We start from the raw sequence: 21553 nt of genomic DNA on the forward strand, positions 1-21553 counted from the left end.
GTATATTCATTCATGAAAAAATACGTATGATCACCGTGATGTCACCAACCTACAGTCTCGTTCGTACGTACATATTATTTTTACACAGCGTGATAGTGGTTACACCATTCTACAAACTACCCACATATTTTACATACTTATGCTCTAAACTCTTATCATAAAACACTTTGCTTACTTTTTTGTGGATCCCAAATACTATATCCCGGAAAATTAACGAAATCGCAAATTTTTTCATAGAGCAAGATTCACTAATTACTGTATTATCCTCTTATTTTCACAACTAAAGTATCTGAAAATTAGTAAATCATTTTTATCCTCAAAATGTATTTAGTCGTGAATTATTATTATTATTATTAATAGGGGTTAGTTTTTTTTCAGAGGTCTGGAAAAACTAACCCCTATTAATAATAATAATAATAATTCATGACTAAATACATTTTGAGGATAAGAATGATTTACTAATTTCATACAATCAACTTACCTGTCAGATATATACATAGCTAAGACTCCGTCGTCCCCGACAGAAATTCAAATTTCGCGCCACTCGCTACAGGTAGGTCAGGTGATCTAACGGCCTGCCCTGGGTGGCAGGACTAGGAACCATTCCCGTTTTCTATCATATTTTTTCTGTCGCCGGTGGCATCAACATCGTTGCTGCTACCTCCTGACTGGAATTCGCTTTTCTAGACAATTGATCATCTTTTTTTTGGACTTTTTGGTGACGTACCTGGATCGTTGTTTTGGCATTCGCTACTGTGGACTGGATTTGGACTTGCTTTTGATTTTTCTTCAAGAATGTCTGATTCAAGTGGTTGTGTGAGAGTGTGTGTGAATGTAGGCTGCAAGGTGAGGATACCGAAGGCTTCGGTTGATCCTCACACTGTATGCCGCAAATGTAGAGGTTTTGACTGTTCTATTTCTAACACCTGTCATGAATGTGAGAGGTTGAATGTTGAGGAATGGAAGACTCTAACTTCTTACTTGAAGAAGTTAGAGAGGGATAGAGTCAGAAGGGCTGCATCTAAGGGTGCGGGTAGTACAAGGCCTATTGAGCCTTTTAATGATTCTAACTCTTCTTTACACTATGCATTTGATTCTAATTCTGTATCAGGGCCCTCACTGGCTTTACATTCAGATTCGGCCTCGGAAATTGCTGATCTGAAAGCTACACTTTATAGGATGAAATCCAAAATGGCTGCCATGAAAGGTAAGGATTGTGAAAGTGATTATTTTAGTGAAGTGAGTGTCCCCAGTGTTGTGGAGGGGGCGTCTGACCGTCTCTGCGACGCTCCCAGGCCTAGACCTCTTTCAAGCTCCCAAGCCCAGAGGAGAAGAAAAGTCGAAAGCCGTACGGAGGTTGTGGAGAATTCCCCCCGGTCAGGCGTCCCTTCAGCAGGCTCTGTAGTTAGACAGACTGCTCAGGACCGCTATAGGAAAAGCGTCCTCAGAGAGTGCTTCTCTTCGTCCGCCTCTCCCTCTCCTAAACGAGGGTGGAAGGATTCGGACCTTTCCAGGCCCCTGAAAAGGCACTGGAAAGAACCTATGTTGGATTCAAGCCCCGAACGGTTTTCGGAAGAAGCGCCTCCCTCGATCAAGAAAGCTAAGAGGGTTTTGAAAACGTCCCCTTGCTTGGACAAGACTCCTTCGAGGTCTCCCTCTCCCGTTTGAAGAAGAACGCCGTAGAAGCTTCCAAGAGGATTATTTTGGCTGTACAAGAACAGTTATCCGCCTTGGTAGGAGTCCTTTCGAAGGATCCTCCTCGTAGGAAAGACGTGAGGCTTCCTGTCAAGAAGTCTCGTCTTCCTTCTCCCGCCAGGAGTGAGGCTCCTGTGGGACGTGAGGCGCGTGAGATCTCTTCCGATAGAGACTCATACAACGAATATGAAGCGCCAGACAAGCGCGAGGCGCCAGACAAGCGCGAGGCGCCAGTCAAGCGCGAGTTTTCTTCCAGACGAGAAGCGTCTTATAGGATTGAAGCGCCAGATAAGCGCGAGCAACTTTACAGGCGCGAGGATTTGGCCAGACGTGATACGTCTACCAAGCCAGCAGCGTCAGCCAAGCGCGAGGATGCAGCCAGGCGCGAGGATTCAGCCAGGCGCGAGGCGCCAGACAAGCGTCATCCTTACAAGGATATAGCGCCAGAAAGGCGCGAGGCGCCAGCCCGGTGCGAGGCGTCAGCCAGGCGCGAGGTTTCAGAGAGGCGCGAGGCACCAGTCAGGCGCGAGGCGCCAGCCAAGCGCGAGGAGCTAACCAGGCGCGAGACGTCTGATTTGTTTCATAGGGGCTTTGTACATGCTCTTAGCCCCTCTCTAATTAGGAGTTTGTCTCCCGCAGAGAGAGTAAATTTGGGCAGGACACCCAGAACGAGAATGGAATCTCCTTCTGATCCTATCTTGGAAGAGGACTCAGAAGACGAGACTCACGGCAGAGAAGGGGCTGTCTAACTATAAAGTTTTGACAGCTCTCCTTCTTCAGGAATACGGAGATGCCTTGACCCCTGCCGCTCCTCCTCCTCGCTCACTTTTTTCATGCTCCAAGACGCCAAAGTCGTCGGCTTTTCTGAAGATGAGGCCGACGATTTCTATGAAGAGAGCTCTTCAGTCTCTGGATAGCTGGATGCTAACCAAAAAGGAGTTAGTTAGAACGGTGTTCTGCATGCCTCCCGCTAGACTTACGGGCAAGAGAGATATTTGGTACCAGACTGGGGAGAATATGGGGCTCACTCTCCCAGCTTCGGCTGAAGCTGACTTTTCCAGTCTGGTAGACGCATCCAGGAGACATAGCCTTCATACGGCTAGAATAACTTGGGGTCTTTCGGAGTTGGATCATCTCCTCAAGGGACTTTTTCATATTTTGGAAGTCTTCAACTTCCTGGATTGGTCCCTTGGGGTGATGGCCAAGAAGGCCCATGCCTCGGAAGGACTCGATCCTGACGTACTCCTTGCGATCTTGTCGTGCATTGACAAGGCGGTACAGGACGGCTCAGGGGAAGTCTCTTCTTTATTTGGAGCCAGTCTCTTGAAGAAGAGATCTGTTTTTAGCGCTTTTCTGACAAAAGAAAGCAGTTTTTTTCGCATTCGCAAAGGGCATCTTGTTATTCGCTCCCAGGTCTGACTTCTGTTCCCTTCGCAGTTTGGTGAGGGACATTTCCCGTTCGCTGACGGAGAAAGAAGCGACACAGGACTTCTCCTTCAATCGTCCAGGAAAAAGAGACCAGTGATGGTGGGAGACAAGAAAGGTGTTTACTACGCCTCTGCAGCCCTTTCGAGGAGGTCCTCCCTCTAGAGCTCCCTCTAAAAGGAAAGCGACTGAGAAGAGAGGTAGAGCTTCTTTCCGTCCCTTTAAAAGGGGAAAGTGAAGTGCCAGGCTCCGGGGGTTTGCGGAAGCCTGGACTCTCATCGATACAGACGCTTGGTCAATGTCTGTTCTACAGAAAGGATACCTCATTCCTTTCCTGGACAATCCTCCCCTGACGTCAACTCCGCGGGAATTGTCCGCCAATTACAAGGACCCTGTGTTGAAAGATACTCTTCAACAAATGGTGGATCAAATGTGGGACAAGAGAGCAATAGAGCTAGTGCTGGATCAAAGCTCCCCAGGGTTTTACAATCGTCTTTTCTTGGTTGCGAAAGCCTCGGGGGGCTGGAGACCAGTTCTGGATGTCAGCGCTCTGAACAAGTTTGTTCAGAAACAGAAGTTCTCCATGGAGACTTCTGCATCAGTCCTTGCGGCTCTTCGCCAAGGGGATTGGATGGTGTCTCTGGATCTCCAGGATGCCTATTTTCACGTCCCGATTCATCCTTCGTCGAAGAAGTACCTCCGTTTCATGACGGAGGGAAGGATCTTTCCAATTCAGAGCTTTGTGTTTCGGCCTTTCTACGGCTCCTCAGGTCTTCACGAGCCTTATGAAAAAGAAAAATGTGGCGAGATGGCTTCACCTGAAAGGTAATCAGTATCTCTCTGTACCTGGACGACTGGCTCATCAGAGCAAAGTCAGAGAAACAGTGTTTGGAGGACCTTGCTTTGACACTAAACCTGATAAAGACCTTAGGATTGCTCGTGAACCTCGAGAAGTCCCAACTGATCCCCAGCCAGAACTTGGTCTATCTGGGGATTCGGATGGATTCTCGGGGTTTTCGAGTATTTCTTCTCAAGAGAGGACTAACGAGAGGCTTAGAGAAAGTCTCTCTCTTCTTGGGGGAAAGAACGTACTTCGGCGAGGGAATGGTTGAGCCTATTAGGGACACTTTCCTCGCTCGAACAGTTCTTTCCTCTAGGAAGACTTCATCTCCGTCCGCTTCAGTTCTTCCTCAGAAGATCGTGGAACATGAAGACAGGACTTCTTTCGGACAGTTTTCCCATTCCAGTTTGGATGAAGCGCCACTTAGAATGGTGGTTACTCCCACTGAAGGAAAACAAGGGTATTCCCTAGAAACTCAGAACCCGAACCTTGTATGTTTTCCGACGCGTCGGAAAAAGGTTGGGGAGCAACCTTGGGAAAGAGAGTGTCAGGCACCTGGAATGCTCTTCAAGTGTCCTGGCACATAAACTGCAAAGAGCTGTTTGCCGTACACCTGGCCCTAAAGAGCTTCGAACCTTTAGTTAGGAACAAGATAGTCCAAGTGAATGCGGACAACACAACCACCCTTGCCTACATTCGAAAGCAAGGAGGCACACACTCGTATGCCCTATACGAGCTCGCAAGAGACCTTCTTTTGTGGACATCACAGAGGAACATCTCTCTTTTGACGAGGTTGTTCAAGGAGTAAGGAACGTGAAGCAGCACAGGCTGAGCAGGAGGAACCAGGTCCTTCATACCGAATGGACCCACCTCCACTCAGAAGTTTGTCGGAATCTCTGGTCTCTTTGGGGGACTCCTCATGTCGACCTCTTTGCCACGTTCCTCTCAAAAAGACGAAGTCTTTTGCTCAGTAGTGGAAGACCCCAGAGCTCTAACAGTAGACGCCTTCCTTCTAGATTGGTCTCATGTAGACGTTTACGCATTTACCCCATTCAAGATTCTGGGGCAAGTGCTCAGGAAGTTTGTGACATCAAAGGGGACGAAAATGACCCTGATAGCCCCCTTTTGGCCAGCTCAAGAGTGGTTCACGGAGGTGCTGGAGTGGATGGTAGACTTCCCCCAGAGATCCCTCCCACAAAGGAAGGATCTTCTCAGACAACCACACTTCGAGAGGTTTCATCAAAACCTCCCCGCTCTCGCTCTGACTGCCTTTCGACTATCGAAAGACTTGTCAGAGCGAGAGGCTTTTCTCGCAAGGCAGCAAGCTCGATCGCTAGAGCCCGGAGAACTTCCACTATCCGAGTTTACCAATCGAAGTGGGAAGTTTTTAGAAGATGGTGCAAGTTGAAGAAGTTGTCCTCCTCCAGTACCTCTGTAACAGAAATCGCTGATTTTCTGTTATATTTGAGAGAGGAATCTCGTCTCTCCGTAGCCACTATAAAGGGCTATAGGAGTATGCTTTCGGCCGTCTTTTAGGGAATAGAGGCCTAGATCTGGGAACTGATAGAGATCTACATGATCTGATTAGATCTTTTGAGACCATGAAGTCTAAGATTACTTCTCCCCCTAACTGGAATCTCGACGTGGTCCTGAAGTTCTTGTCCTCAGCAAGATTTGAACCTGCATTTGGCCTCGTTCCGTGACCTAACGAGAAAATGTTTGTTTCTTTTGTCACTGACGACGGCTAAAAGAGTTAGTGAGCTGCACGCCCTTAGTGATAAAGTGGGTTTCAAACTAGATTCAGCCATCTGTTCATTCAAAGAATTATTTTGGCGAAGAATGAAATCCTTCGAATCCCTGGCCGAGAACCTTCGAAGTTAAAGGCTTATCGGGTCTCGTCGGCAGGGAAACGGATAGCTCTCTCTGCCCAGTAAGGCTTTAAAGTTTTACATGCAGAGAAAGAAACAGTTGGGAGGTTCTAGACAAGGTCTCTGGTGCTCGGTGAAGGATCCATCAAGACCTATGTCCAAGAATGCTTTAGCCTTTTTTTGTCAGGAACGTCATTACTGACGCTCATAGGCTTGCACGGATGACTCTTTCAAACTCCTGAGAGTAAGCTCATGAATTGTGAGAGCAGTTCTATGGGTGGGATATCTACTACCATTCAACTTCTCTCTCTCTCTCTCTCTCTCTCTCTCAGTCTCTCTCTCTCTCTCTCTCTCTCTCTCTCTCTCTCTCCTCACCCCCCCCCCCCCCCCCCCATCTTGGACAGACCCCTTCTCAATCGGACTTACACCCACGACTCAGAAGTTCACGGCTCTTTGGTGGGAAATGTTGAAAATGCTGAACAAGGGTGCGATAGAAGAAGTAGAGCATCCTTCTCCAGGGTTTTACAGTTGGATTTTCGTGGTGCCCAAGGCAACAGGCGACTGGAGACAGTAATCGACCTTTCCACCTTGAATCATTTTGTCAGGAAGACCAGGTTCAAGATGGAGATGCTTTGAACAGTGTTGACAGCAATAAGGAACAACGACTTCTTGCTGTCGGTAGACAGATCTCTATTCACCCTTCATCCAGAAAGTTTCTTCGTTTCACTCTGGGATAGCAGATCTTTCAATTTAAGGTCCTATGCTTGGGTTGACCATGTCCCCTCAGGTGTTCACAAGGGTCTTTACCCTCGTATGGAAATGGGCTCATGCTCAAGGGATTCGCCTGTTAAGGTACCTCGACAACTGGCTGGTATTAGCAAGCTCCAGGGAGAAACTGTTTCAGGACAGAGATCATCTTCAGTTTTGTCAGGAGCTGAGCATAATGATCAGCCTAGAGAAGTCGAACATGGCTCCCAGCCAGAAAGCTCTTTACCTAGGTATGGTTTTTAGGTACAGCAGCATCGAGGGTTTTTCCGTCGGACCAAAGGTTAGACAAGTTGTGGTTAGTAGTACAGAACAGACAGCACACCAGTGGCAGGTTCTCCTGGGGATTTTTACTTCACTGGAGAAGCTGGTCCCTCATGGGCATCTTCATCTTCGGTCTCTTCAATGAAGACTGATAGACTTCTGGACCCCGGGGGAGATTCTCTCTACAGAGAGTCCCTCTGCCCAAGGCAGTGAGGCAAGACCTCCCTTGGTGGTTGGACAAACAGAATATCTTGGTGGGAATCCCTCTACGTTCTTTCCCTCTGGACTTCCTTCTGTTTTCAGATGACTCCATCTCGGGTTGGGGAGCTCATCTGGGAGACCAAATGGGGGCCTGGTGTCTTGTCTTCTGCATTCTTTGACAGTGGAATTACACCAATTGGCAATCAACAACTGGGTGGAGCTCTCTGCCAGGTACATTCCGGGCAAGAGGAATGTGGTAGCTGACATACTTGAGTCATCGGAACAGATCCTGGGCACGGAGTGGTCTTTGTATCAGGTTGTGGGGGGACAGGCTTTTTCTGGTTTTGGGTAGGCCTATGCTAGGCCTCTTCTCAACTAGATTCAACAGAAAACTGGAGGTTTACTGTTCAGTGGTCCTGGATCCTCTTGCTCTAGCAAAGGACGCCTTCCAACACTCTTGGGACAATCTCGAGGTTTATAATAATAATAGTAATAATAATATCCTTTATTTCAGCTTAGGGCCATATACATAGAATATACAAAATGCAGACAGTAACATACACAATCTGGATACATGAGACAACATGATAAAAAAAAATGAATAATCGGCACTTATCCACCAAATAGCTGAGGTATTATAAAGGATAGTAATCATAATATGCACTGGTAATAACAGCAGTAATATTGGTGAGAAAAAAAAATGCATTGAGAGTTATAACAGTTAGTGCACAGATTATATAACTTAAATTTCATCTAGAGACCTTGGGTGGTTACAGTAGTCAGGTCCAGAGAGCTAAATATGAAAAATTGAATGTAAAAAAAAAGAACTTTAACTTGATAGTATTCACAGTAATAAAAAGTAAAATATCAGCAATAAATATAATGATAATGACAGAATCTGCAGATGACATCTTGCCAATACAGAGATTTAAGTCCTTTAGGGGACAAAGGCCTCATTTTCCCATCTTTCCCACAGTTTAGATCTTCTTCTTGCTTCACTCCTTAGGATGATTTGTATGAGCAAGTTGCTGCTGTTTCTCACTCGGGTTACCAGACTGGACATTGTTCGCCTTACAGTGATTTTTAAATTGCCCAGGTGGTTTTCCATGAACATCTGTGTGGCGGAGTGGTAGCGGGGAATGTTTGTGAGGCGTCTGAAAATGTCATTGTGCACAACAATGATAAGTTTTATGGTCTCTCGAGTATAATTTGTCCCGAGGGAGCACCCATAGATACTGTAGCAGCATGAGGGGAAGAGCAGCAGTTTCACGTCTTGGTGACAGAAGGCAAACCTCCTTGCAATCATGTTGCCAGTTGCACATAGCTTACGTCGCCTCTGTTCAATGTCTGCCATGTCTTTTAGGTCGTTGGTGATAATGTGACCCAAATACGGAAATTTGTGCACAAATTCCAGCCGATGGTTTCCGAGGAAAATTTGTGGCTCTGCAATATGCTGAAGTGATTTCGGGAGCAGCGACATGCACTGGGTCTTGTTTCGTTGTAAATTATATCTAATTCCTCTACATATTGGCGGCAAGTGTCGATGAGTCGTTGGAGACCTTGCACTGATGGGGAAATCAGAACCATATCGGCATAACAGAGGTTGTTTATAGTTGTTTCATTGACAGTGCATCCGATTGGGAGTGAGTTCAATTTGACATTCAAGGCATCTGTGTGCGTATTAAACAAGTATGAAGAGGGAAGCCCGTTTAGGGAGCCGAAGGTGTACGATAATACGTTACCCCATTTGACACAGAATTGCAATGTAGAATGCCAATTAGATATAGTGGTGTGCCTCTTTCCATATACAGCTTCAGGAAGAGCTTCAGGTAGTTTACTCTGTCAAATGCTTTTCTCACATCCACAAAACAAAGGAAAACAGGAGAGGCTGATGATAGGTAGTAGTTCAGCAATTCTTTCAGTATGTAGATGCAGGTGTCGGTTGAGTGGTTTGCTTTAAACCCGAACTGTTTGTCAGTGGTGTGTAGAAAGTGGAGAATTTTCACTAGAACAGACTCAAGTATCTTCGATGCAATCGTTGTGATTGCAATCGGCCGATAGTTGCCAGGGTCAGCTGCATCCTTGTTTTTGATTAATGGTATCAAGTGAACTAAGAGTAGGGAGTCTGGAAGAAACTGGTGAATAATGCACGCATTGAATAGGGCAGCTAGCAAAATGTAAATTATCGGATGGCAGAATTTGAAAGCCTCTGCGGGAAGACCATCACAGCCGGGCGATTTATTATTAGGTAGGCTGTTTATGGTATCGCTGATGTTACCTGGCGTAATACGGTCTGCAAAATGAAATTGAATGTTGTCAGTAAGGAGGTTATCTACATCCCTTTGGGAATCTTGATCATTTATGCAATTCAGGATATTGTTGAAGTGATCGCCCCATATACTTGCGATAGCTTTGTCTCCGACTGCTTCCCCTACTCTCTGTGATAGTTTTTTAGTTTTGGGATTTAAGGACTGGATATGTTTCCGAAGGCGAGGATAATCACCAGATTCTAAGTTTCTAGACATTGCATCAGCTCTCAGTTGTTTTTTATTTAATCTGCAGTGCTTAAGAGCAATTTTGAACTGAGCTCTCGCCTGTCTCATTAATAATGCAGTGTATCCTTCCCTCGGGCTACCATTTTGCCTCCACAGTAAAAACATTTCTCGTGAGTATGTATACAGATCTTTAACCAAGTCATTCCATCCAGGTATATTACGAGAATTGCCTCGACGAAATCTATAGGCAGCCCTGCCCAAAACAAGCATAGCGGTGATTATGTTCAAATAGAATTCATTCAGATCCCTCCTGTGGTGGTCATTTCTACAATTTGTGTTAGTACATACAAAGTAAGGTGTCTGCCGGTTGAACTACTGACCGCAGCCTGGTTTCCGTGGTCGCCCTTAAGAATCTGGTTTTCTGTTGGATTTTAAAATCCCAGTTTACCGCTGATGAGCGGTCAGTTAGGGGTTCACGCTAGGGAGGGACGGGGTACTGAATGACACCTGTAAAGGGATTTGATCGTAGTGAATATTGCATTTCATAATAGAATTGTGAAGTTGTGGAGAAGTGATGTAGTGGTCCAGCCAGGAGGTTGTAATTGCGTCCGCTCTACGTATTATGTACATATGAATAAGAGGAGGGAGGGAAGAGCATTACATCGCTAATTTGGAGAGCATGATTTTGACAGAAGCGAGTAAGTTCATTATAAAATTGTTTTCTGGGGAGGGAATTAAGGTCCCCAATTATACAAATATGATCAGCAGGAGAATCGTGAATAATACTTTGTAACTCCCCGTGGATCATGCAGTAATGATAGAAATTATTTTTATTTTCCCCTGGCATATAAACATTAATTATTAGGATTTTAGAGTTCCCTACTGTCACTTGAAGCCCCAGCAATCTGTCACTCCTGTAGGTCATCACCTTTATCATATTGTCTAACGATTTCTGCCACAGGAAAGAAAGGCCCCCTTTTGGGCGATCGGCTATGATTTGATCTGTAACTTGCATTGATGAAGTTGAGAAGGTTTTGAAGTCTTCATGTATTGAATCGCAGATGGCAAGGTCATGTGGCCAGAGGAGCATTTCTTGCAATGCAATGATGCCTTTGAAGTTTTGCAGAACATGTTTAGAAGAGGAATGTTCCGCTTGAGGCCAAAAATATTCCAAGAGATTATGTTTAATGTATCCATGGCTACTCACGAAGATGGGAGATGAATGAGCTGATCATTTGGGTGGATGGGGGGTTAGCCAGGGGGAGTGGGCAGTTGGCTGGCACTTACGGTGGAAATGACCCTGGTTGGGGTGTCAGTAAGTTCCCCTTGGGGTGGTTGGTCCCGGATTAAGTTATATCTTGAAACTAATTTAGGACCGAAATCTCGCCTTTTAGAACGTTGAGGTGTTGAAATAGGCAGGTAATCCTGTAAGCCACTTTGTGTTTACTTTTGCATGGGAGTTCATGAGAGATGAGTGGGTCAGAGCCAGTGAGAAACTTGACTCTCTCCACTGTGGCGTTTAGCGTCACCGATGAGCGCAGATTGTGAATTACTACGTGACATCTCCTCAGGTGTTGGGCAAGGTGAAACACGAATGGTAGGCTCCGGTCCAGTGGCCAAACGAGATGTTCTTCTCTTCTTTCTGCTTGTTTGTATCTGCCAGCCGCCAGACCCCTCATGATCACTCTCATCTGCATCCACGATGGGGGGGTTGTGGGGGAGAGATAGGCTGGGGAGAATCACGAGGGCTGGTAATCATCGCTGGAGATCTATCTTCTGCCGGAGGCACTGGGGAGGGAGAAGAAGGTGGGAGACCAACAGTCCCCTCAGAATGGTTCTTAGGTGATCAGGGCACTGCCGTGTTGCTGAGAGGCGAGGAAAAAACTGGATGCCACATTCAAAGGAGTCTGGTGGCTATCTGTGCGACTGTCTATCGAATCCTGCACTCCTTTGATCGGATCCCAGATCCGTGAGAGATTATTTGCTTCCACAGTTTTAAGACTGTCTAGGGAATCCTGTAGTCCTTTGATCACATCCCAGATTCTTGAGAATTTATCATTTGTCTCCTCGATTTTTTCAGAGTTTTTTCCAATTGTTTCTGAGAGTGATTTTGCTGTTTGGAAGGCATTTTCTGCCGTGTGGTACACCGCAGGTAGGTACACCTTCCCTCCGTTTTGCCTGATCTGTCAAGTTCTAAACAGGGTAACGAGTTCTCGAAATCTCAGGATGACCTTGGTGGCTCCTCTGTGGCCTCAAGCAGAGTGGTTCCTGGACCTTCTGTCTCTTCTGGCAGAAGTTCCAAGAGAGATTCCTCCATGGCAACAACTTTGTCAACCTCATGTTGAAAGATTTCACCAGTCTTTAGAATCCCTGTCTCTTCATGGATAGAGACTATCAAGTATCTCCTCTGAGTGAGGGATTTTCTCAGGAGGCAGCTAGACATATGTCCAGTTACCTCAGAAAATCCTCTCCAGCAGTTTACCAGGGGAAATGGGCAGTCTACTGTGATTGGTGTCGTCGACGGGGTTTCTCTCCACTCAAAGCCTCTGTTCAGCGGATAGCAGATTTTTTATATCTTCAGGGATGAGAAAGGTCTCTCTCTTTCTGCTGTCAGAGGCTACAAAGCAGGCGTAGACATCTCTTCATCTTGGGAGATTTCCTTGGTGTTCAGGGGTTTCAAACAAACCTGTTCTCCAAGGGAACTCAAGCCTCCTGCATGGGATGTTTTGCTTGTCCTGAGAAGCCTCACTCAAGCTCCATCCGAGCCCTTGCATTGTTCGTCTGACAGAGATCTAATGCTAAAGACAGTTTTCCTGTTGGCTTTGGCTTCTTCAAAGAGAGTGGAGGAGCTTCATGGCCTATGTTATGATGTGAAACATACCAGGGGTTGGGGGTCGGTGACCTTCGAGTTTGTCCCAAAATCCCTTGGTTCATGATGACAGATTTGTCTCCTTTTCCATTCCATCATTGAATGACTGTGGACATTGACCCACAGGAGATCTTACTGTGTCCAGTCAGAGCCCTGAGATGCTAGCTTAAAAGGGCTCATCATCTAAGACCTAGATGCTGTAGAATTTTTGTCAGCGCTGGTCATTCTAGAAAAGAGGTTTCCAAGAACACTGTTTCATTCTGGATACGCGAGGTGATTAAGCAGGCTTATTCCTCACCTGATGGTTCTCTCGCTGAGTCTGTGCAGGCTAGAGAACATGACATCAGAGGTATAAGTACTACTCTGGCATTTAAGAAAAATTTTGCTGTTCATAGAGATTTGAGTGCTGGTTCCTGGTTGCGCCAGTCCTCGTTCACTTCTTTATACCTGGAAGATGTTGCTCACAGATCTTTGGACACGTTTTCCATAGGTCCTGTGGTGGCTCCCCAACAAGTGTAATTCATTACCCCTAATACAGTATTTTGTATCTTACCTATGATGATTGTGTGGAAGAGTGAATGAGTAAGTTGGCTGGTTTCTGTCTTTCTCTTTTTTACCTTTCTTCTTCCTACTGCAGGTTGAGGAATGGACACGTCAGTTGCTGGACTGGGTCAGATATAGGTGAGTAAGGTAGCCATACTGAGAGTTGGTGTGTTTAATGATCCTGGAAATATTAAACCCTCTCTCTACAGCAAGGGGGAGTGAGGATTGGTAACAAACCCCTATGAGTATATGGTTTGTTACTTGAACAGCCAGAATTTTCTTTGGTTCCGTGGTTGCAATGAATCTGCTCATATATCATTGTACTTCAACCAAGATAGCTGAGTTGTTAGATTATCCATTTATCTATATGCTCACGGGCATGAGACCACCTTCTCTAGAACTCTTACTCCTGAGAGGGGCGGTCATGTGGCGTAACTCCCAGCCGGTTTAGGTTACTTGTACGTACCTCCCAAGTACAAGTCTATCCTATTGTTAAGACTGAAGGTTTGTTCGGCATATGAACAAATGACAAATTTTTTAATCAGTTTTTATTTTTCATAGCTAACAAACCTGAGGTCTTAATTTTTACTGCCCACTTCTAGCCGCCCCTCTCTCTGTTACAGTTCCTGGGTTGGAAAAGACTGAATACAGTGGTCCCCCCTCATTAGCAGGGGTGCATACCAGCCCCCCCCCCCCCCCCCCCCCCCAGCGAATACTTGGCACCCCTAGAAAAATGCTTAAAACCTCCTATTTTGTTGGTTGAAACTCAAGAAAAACCCACAAAAAAATGTTTATACCTTTTTTTTTTTATATAGTTTTATCACAAAGTGCATTTTATGATGAAATTGATAAAAAAAAAGGGAATTTGTGGATATTTCTCATAGAAAAATACTGCAAATAGGCAAAATTTCCACAAATAATGCAGGGAAATGTTCCAGAGAGAAATCTGTGAATTTCTTGAGTCCGCGAATCCGGAGAACACGTGTTCGGGTGGTCCACTGTATGTCACGAGGTAGTGCGCGGCCTCTGACCAGCTATCACCTCATATGCGCAGGAGTTACCAGATCTCACAGATTCCTTGCTTATAATCTTTTATTGTTTTTAACCGGTTACCAGCTGGTGCTTGGAAAGTATCCTATTGTTAAGACCTCAGGTTTGTTAGCTATGAAAAATACAAATTGATTAAAAAATTTGGTATTTCCCAAGTGTTGCTTGCTCCTAACCTTATTTCTTGTTCAGCTAAAGGTTTCAGAGCATAAGGAATCTGTCTGGGTGCAAGACATTTTGGTGTAGCATCAGCCTTCAAAGTTAATGATGCTATTACATTCCTAACTTTGCCAAATTCCTCTTCAAATACTTCTTTGTATTTATCTAATAAATGCTCTAGTGTGAGATTTATTATTGGGGTCTCTAACTTGATTCAACTTAAATAACTCTGGCCAGTCTAACTTTATAATTTTCAACCAGTCTAAACCTAGCAAGGCTTGTCTTTTCCCAGTGACTACTGTTAAAGGAAGATTGTCATACAACTTCCCTTTATAATGTACATTAACTGTAGTTGATCCCTTTAAAATGATATTTGTATTGTTGTAATCTCTCAAAATATTCTTAATGGGAAACAAGGTCAGGTTAGGTATTTGAGGGAGAAGTTCCTCTGAAATAACAAATATCTGCTGCTGTGTCAACTTGCATGGAAACATTAGTTCCATTCAAGGACAAATTAACTAAAATACGATTACTTTCTTTGTGAAGAGAATTAATCTTGAAGACAAAATCATCAAATTTTTTGAAAATTACCATGTTTAGAACATTTCTTACATACCTTGCCAGTGGTAGGACTGGTAGGACATTATAATACTCCCTTTCAGTATGGCCTATACCTCCACACCTTTGATATAACTCAGTGGATTTGGGCTTATTTATGGGAACGCTGCTGGGACCATTGTGGGTCCTCAGATTACCACCACCTTGAACTGGAAAACTTTTGTTACTTCTGTTTTGCTTAGCATACCTTGAAATGTTACTGAACCCATTTTGATTATAATTTTGGGAAAATCTTTGCAGAATAATATTTGAGCTAGAGCAGGTTTGCTCCCTAGGCCTGTCTTTCTGAAATGTCCTGTAACCCTTATAATGATTTACTGTTAATACCTCTTTTACAACATTGCCATTTTAGTTTGGCCTATCGTCAATAACATTAGATTGTGAATTAGCAATTTCCATGGACCTAGCCAATTTTAAATCCTCTGTTTCCAACAACTTCCTTCTCAACTTACGAGATGCACATTTTTCTATTACTTGATCAATAATAACATCCTCTGTGTCAGTGAATTCTCAGGTTATAGCTAACTTTCTCAGTGATGTGATAAACAGGTCAGTACTTTCATTTGCCTCTTGGCTTACCTGTTTGAACTTAAACCTAGCATACTGTTTATTCTCCTTCGGTGAAAAATAATTGTCTAGCCCCCTCAAGACATCCTCTAGGGTGTCCGTCGGCAGTGGAAGTGTTTTTGTCACCTCATGGATGTCCATGCCCCCTACATGGAGAAGTAGGGCTGTACGTTGAGCAGCGTTGTCACACCTGTTGCAGTGATGTAGCAATCAAATGCCTTCCTCCAATGTTTCCATTGCTGCGCGATGTAAGCGGGTTCTGCTGCTATGTTGAAAGCTGCAGGTTGGGAGACGTCTAACGGCATGATGAATGTGTGATGATTAGGCTATGTGTAGCTTCTGTGACCTCAGTCGATGATGATAACGTCGATATCCTTAGTCGCCATTGACGGATGCCCTTGTGGTCAGTGGGTTGGTCTACCCTACGTCAACCATCTCCTATCCTGGGCTATACAATAACTATTACCTGGAAGGAAGTGATATAATCCTGTTCCATGATGTTATATATTGAATCCTGTGTTGTTGTATCAGTCCCAATTATATCCATCATAACTGACCCCACTCTCATCGAATTTTGGTTAATTGAAACTCATTGCTGACAAGCTTGTTAGCGTGTATTCCTTGTGTGTTATGAAGCCAGTATACAATATTGTGTGCTCGTTTACATACCATACTTAGGACAATCGTAAAATCTGGAAAATATTTACATACTGACAACAATAACAAAATCTGGGAAACGTTTACACACTGACAGCAATAACAAAATCTGAAAAATACATTCTTCAGTGCTAGCAACAAACAAAACACTTATGTACAAAGCATCAGAATATTACATGGTGAATTACAATTTACACAAGCTTCACCAAAACTACAGGAAAACAGTAACTTTTGCTTACATATTTAACAAAAGGGGAGATCTGACAAGAGCTAAAACATTCGAAACACCTGGTGGAGAACAGGTAAACTAGACAGTCATCCAGGCAGCCATTCGATTTTTTGTTTGAATGCTGACTTGCCTAATCAGCACGGAGATATAGCTAACTTTAACAGTAGGTAAGTACCCAAATGATAAATTTTTTTATGGAAATGTACATTTTGTTATTCAGTTTAAAAATCTTATCTTCATTACAAACTTTAAATGGTTTCTCTTGAGAAAAACCTCACTAAAAATAAAAATAAACTTGGCATTCTGTAGGAAATGTGAGTTTATTGTCTCTATTAAAAGTTTGAGCACTGATTTTTTACAAACTGAATCTTCAGTGTCTTCCATTTGCGAATTGTATCACATTTTCCTTGTTTATCCACCACCTCCGGTGCTTGAGAAATATACTTTCTCCTGTCATTTCATCTGATTCATGACCATCTCTGATAAAACCTGAAGTGACATATCATTTACTTTTGTCATTGTCATATTGGAATAAAAACTTCTTTACTACTTTATCATCAAGAGAACTGTCCCCCTCTTTGTCTTTTTTATGGTTACTGAAGGTCTAGACCCCATCCTGAGATTATTCTGTTAGTTGGAAATCAAATGTTGCCATTTGTCAATAGAATAGTACATATAGACAAAGGCTCCTAAAAATAACGAGGAAAACGTGTTAACTATTACAAGCTCATAGCTAGTATCAAAAGAATGGTGACTAGGGAGATCAGTCCCCTGTCATGGATGAGACCTTTCAATGACTGAGGAGATAAGCCCCATGCAGTGAAAAGGTTAAACAGAAGAATGTCTATTAGAGGGTTTACTTCCTTATAATAATATTAATTAATAATAATAATCTTATGTACCTAAGGTTTTACCTGGGATAGCTACACCTTGCATACCAGGGAGTTTCATCCATCCTTATTAGCCACCAGTAACGCGACAGCATTTCATTAGACTTGCCCCTTTGTGTGTGAATATGATGGAAATGTTCAGCTCACAATCATGTGCAATGACAATAAACTTCTAAATTGATTTATATTAGAAATTTATTGTTATTGCACAGGATTGTGTGTGGATTATTGCCATTATCATTACATATTTAGATGGTCCTAAATACTATTGGTAAGATCTTGAGAACATTGTTTGGTCCCTTGGCCTAAGTATTATCATGTGTCTCTTAATTCTTTAGTATTAGTTCAAAAGTTATTTAACTAGACAAAATTTTTAGCAGGCAGTAACCATTTATTTATCAATTTGTATTAGTGCATGTACTAGTACTGTACTGTATAGTATATGTACTGGTACTGTATATCAAGAGAGATCATACTTGTGAACTTTAGTTTTGTTATCAGTACTTTTATCTGGAATATGGTATTACAATTTATTTTTTCCTCTTTACTTTAGACCAGATAATGATAGATGGCATGTGGAAACACAGAAGAAAGAGGAAGCTATTCAGAGTCAGTTGACAATAATACGAGTTGGTTTACATGACTCTGGTAGATATCACTGCCGTGTAAATAACACAAGCAAAGACAAAGTGACGGATAAGAATGTTACCATTCATGTTCAAGGTAAGTCATCATTATTTATTAAATATTTAGATATTTTAATTTTAACCAGTTACTTATCGTTGAGTCTGTTTCATGTATCAAACAAAACCCCAAACACATAATTCTTCTTTCTGCAAGGAGAAAGGTAAAGATCAGAAGCAGGTTGAAGACTTTTGCATGTACTAATGGATCTGTATGTACCCACTGGCTAACTGCACCCCTTATTTAGATTTTGCTCACCTGTCTTAGGAAGATTCCCTCACTGATTGATTATTTTTAAAGGGTTCTCTTCATTTGATTACCTTCTTGTTCAGTTTATGTTTAGCCTTTATTTCTTCATTGCATTTGTACTTGTAGCCATAGTAGGTTGGCCAAGGCACCAACCACCAGTCAAAATTCTACTAGTAGTATTATTTTGTTCATATTTGGGACAAACCCTTGTTCTTAACAATAGGATAATCTTGTGCCACTGGAAGCCGATTAAAAACAATCATAGATGGTAAAGTAAGGAATCTGTGGCATCTGGCAATTCATAAGTATACGAGGTGGAAACTGGTCACCGACCAGGCTTGGAACCTCGTGACGTGTCAGTCTGTCTTTGACCGCCTTGGAGAGCAGTCATTTTCACTCTCCTTCGAAGCCGTTGCTTCATTAGCCCATGATTTCTTTTCAGTGTCTGTGTGTGTTATTTGTTATCATAGTCCTATACAACATGCAATAGGTGCCGTTCTAATTTTTGTACAATTACTAATTCTTGCCTGGAATGTTGTTCCTGGCCTAAGTCACAGTGGAGGACATTTTACACGTAGAGGGAACATCTTCGTTTTTACTAGTCCTTCTTGGGAGGTTTTTCGCCTCCTCGTTTGGTCGTTTCAGTATCCCCCCCCTTCCAGAAGTGTTCTCCCTGCTTTGGTTGTATCTGTCTCCTTCCTTTTCTTCCATCAATTTGTTGTTGGAAGTATCAGGAGTTGCACAGGATGAGATTATGTTTAATGTAGCCCCCTCTCTCACAGGAGCTAATGTCCTTCCCGGGAGGGAGGTGGCTATGCCTCCTGTTTCATTTATTTCAGATTTGGAATCTAACAAGATGGCGGCTGTTTGGGCGTCTCTAAGCCTATGGAGTTCCCCTTCCTTGAATGGCCTTCTATCGGATTTCTTGGAGACTCTTACCCCCTGCCTGCCCCAAAGGCAGTCCCCCACCTCCAGGCCTACATTACCATGGATCTCATGTGCTGCCTCTTAGCTGGACACCTGTATCAATGTCGATGCTTGCTGGGTCATGCCGCCCAGTTCGCTGCATCTCCCTTCCATGTCATCGGAGTCTTCTCTTGCTGATCTGTCCGAGGCTTTATGCCAGGCGGTTCTTAAGAGGTTGGACTCTGCTTTGGATGAAAAGTTGGCTGCCATGTCGGCTGAGAGGACTGGAAGGAAACGTGTTGCATTGTCCCCACCTCCTGTGAAGAGATCGTGTAAGGAACCAGTGCTGTCTTCCTCTCCTTCTTCCCCCTCTCAGCTGCGTCGGAGTATCAAGCATTGGAAGCTAAGGACTTTGCTCTTTCTTCGCCTACGAGGGAGGAACAATGTGGCTGTGTTCTGGAGAGTGTTGGTGTTTCGGAGAGTGTTAGTGTATCTTCCCTTGTGCAATCTGTAGAACCTCCCTTGTCCGTGCACATTGTGAGCGTGTTGCAACCTCCCCTGTCTGTGCACATGATGCAGGCGCTCCCACTTCTTCTCCAGTGCCTATTTGTTGCCGTAAGGATCTCAAGGTGCCTGTCAAGAGATCAAAGGTTGCAAGTGCAGAGTTGGTGCAGCAGGAGTGTTTGCCTGCCCCTCTCCCCGGTGCTTCCAGGAGTTTGATTCTGAGGGATTCTCAATCGATCTTGAGTGTTCGGAATTTGTCTCCAACTCAGGTTTGTACGTCTGCCACGCCCATGCCTATTCATGGCCATGTTAAAGAGTCATCTGTGGGAAGTGTGCATAGTGATATTCCTAGTGTTGTAGTTGGTTCATTGTGGGAGTCGGCGTGTGGACCCAGCCTAGACAGATTAGTTGGTGTTTCGGGCTGTTTGGCTGCTGATCCTTCTGTTAATTTAGATGAGGAAAGTGCCTTAGAGGAGCCTACACACCCTTCTCGTTGTCAGTTTCCGTTGCTGGAGCAGGAGGAAGGAGACGCGCAAGAGTTTTTATCTTTCTTTTCAGAAGTTGTCTATTTCATTTGTGGGTTCAACAATTTGGAAAGTAGGACTCAGGCTCAGTCGTCTTACACTCCTTCCTGCTTGGTAGCCTTGCTGGGAGCTACGCAGGATCCCAGATCATCTTTTCAGCTTCCCTTGTCGGGGTATGTCCAGTCGGTCTTCCATAAGGTTAACGCCTCTGTTTCAGATCGGGACGGTTCGCTTTGCTTTAGGGTCTCTGCCAAGCTACTACCTCTGCCTTTTTGATGTAGTGTCATCTTAACATGGATGTCATTCGTCTGAAGCCGGGATTGACTTTGGAGCAGGTAAGGTCGGTGGCTCCATCCTTGTCTCCACAGGATCCCTCAGCGTTGGAATCTATGGCAGTTTCCATGTTGCAGACGGTTTCTTGGCTGGTCTTCTGGTCTGTGGTCATTGCCAAGATAGCTTCTGACAGGTCCCCAGAAGGGTTGGTGAGTGCATCCTTGCTTGCCAGTTTGTTGCAGTCCGAAGGCAAGGCGTTTTCATATATGGCTCACCTTAGTGTTAATTTATGGGCTAACCTTCTCCTGATTAAAAGAGACGCGGTTTTATCTAGGATGGAGAGATCAGTTGACCCGGAGTCCTTGCTGGCATTGAGAAATGGGGATCTGTTGGAGTCTCAATTTTTGTTTCCTTGGACTGAGCTGGAAAATGCGGTAGACTGGTGCTGGACTGACTAAGGACAGACTAGTACACCAGGCTGTGTCTAAGTCAGAGTCTCGTCCTCCGAGATGTCCGGCTCCCCCTCCTCCCCCTGCCCAGCAGCAGTCAAGAAGATTGTCACCTGGTAGGCCGTCAAGGAGTTTGGTTTCGGCAGGGCCTCCCTGTTCATCTCAGCCTAGATCAGAGGACCAACGTCTCTTTCGCTCTCATTCCTTTAAGCCAAGAAGGGCCCCAATGGGTAGAGGTAAAGGGGGCCGTCGGTAGGTTAGGTGCCCCTCCCTCTCCTGTGCGTGCTACGGGTGGGGGTTTGCCTGGCGGGCCATTGGGCCAAGTGGCAGAGTTATGGGGTGGAGAAGTGGGTTGTAGATGTCCTTTGGGTGGGGTACCTACTGCCATTCGACTTCTCTCCTCTGTCGGACAAGCTGCAGCTCAGGAAGGCATATCCTCCAGATTCTCTGAGGTACTTGGCTCTTCGGGAGGAAGTGCAGAAAATGCTGGACAAGGGTGTGATAGAGGAAGAAGTGCGTCCCTCTCCGGGGTTTTACAGTCACATCTTGGTGGCCAAGGCTTCGGGAGGTTGGAGACCTGTGATCGACTTATCCACCTTGAATCACTTCATCAGGAAGAAATGGTTCAAGATAGAGACCCCACGTTCAGTGTTGGCAGCCATGAGGAAAGGCGACTTCATGCTGTCGATAGACTCAAGGGACGCATACTTCCAGATCCCTATTCATCTGACGTCCAAGAAGTTCCTTTGTGTCTCTCTTGGGGACAAGGTCTTCTAGTTCAAAGTCCTGTGCTTCTGGCTGACAGCAGCCCCTCAAATGTTCACAAGAGTC

At 44.4% G+C, this 21553-nt stretch overlaps 1 protein-coding gene across 2 annotated transcripts in view; it reads left to right on the plus strand.

Annotated features, from left to right (window-relative positions):
* Window positions 1-21553, plus strand: part of LOC135205750 (tyrosine-protein phosphatase 69D-like) — a 472711-nt gene that overhangs the window by 96264 nt on the left and 354894 nt on the right. For both annotated transcript variants that reach the window (XR_010312592.1, XM_064236870.1), the window contains exon 4: window positions 17687-17856. Coding sequence is in view for 1 of the 2 variants with exons in the window: in XM_064236870.1 (XP_064092940.1) it covers window positions 17687-17856 (170 nt within the window). In the remaining variant the exon portion in view is untranslated. The remainder of the gene's footprint in view (window positions 1-17686; window positions 17857-21553) is intronic.

The sequence above is a fragment of the Macrobrachium nipponense genome, chromosome 11 (genome assembly GCF_015104395.2).
Source record: "Macrobrachium nipponense isolate FS-2020 chromosome 11, ASM1510439v2, whole genome shotgun sequence".
Taxonomy (NCBI): domain Eukaryota; kingdom Metazoa; phylum Arthropoda; class Malacostraca; order Decapoda; family Palaemonidae; genus Macrobrachium; species Macrobrachium nipponense.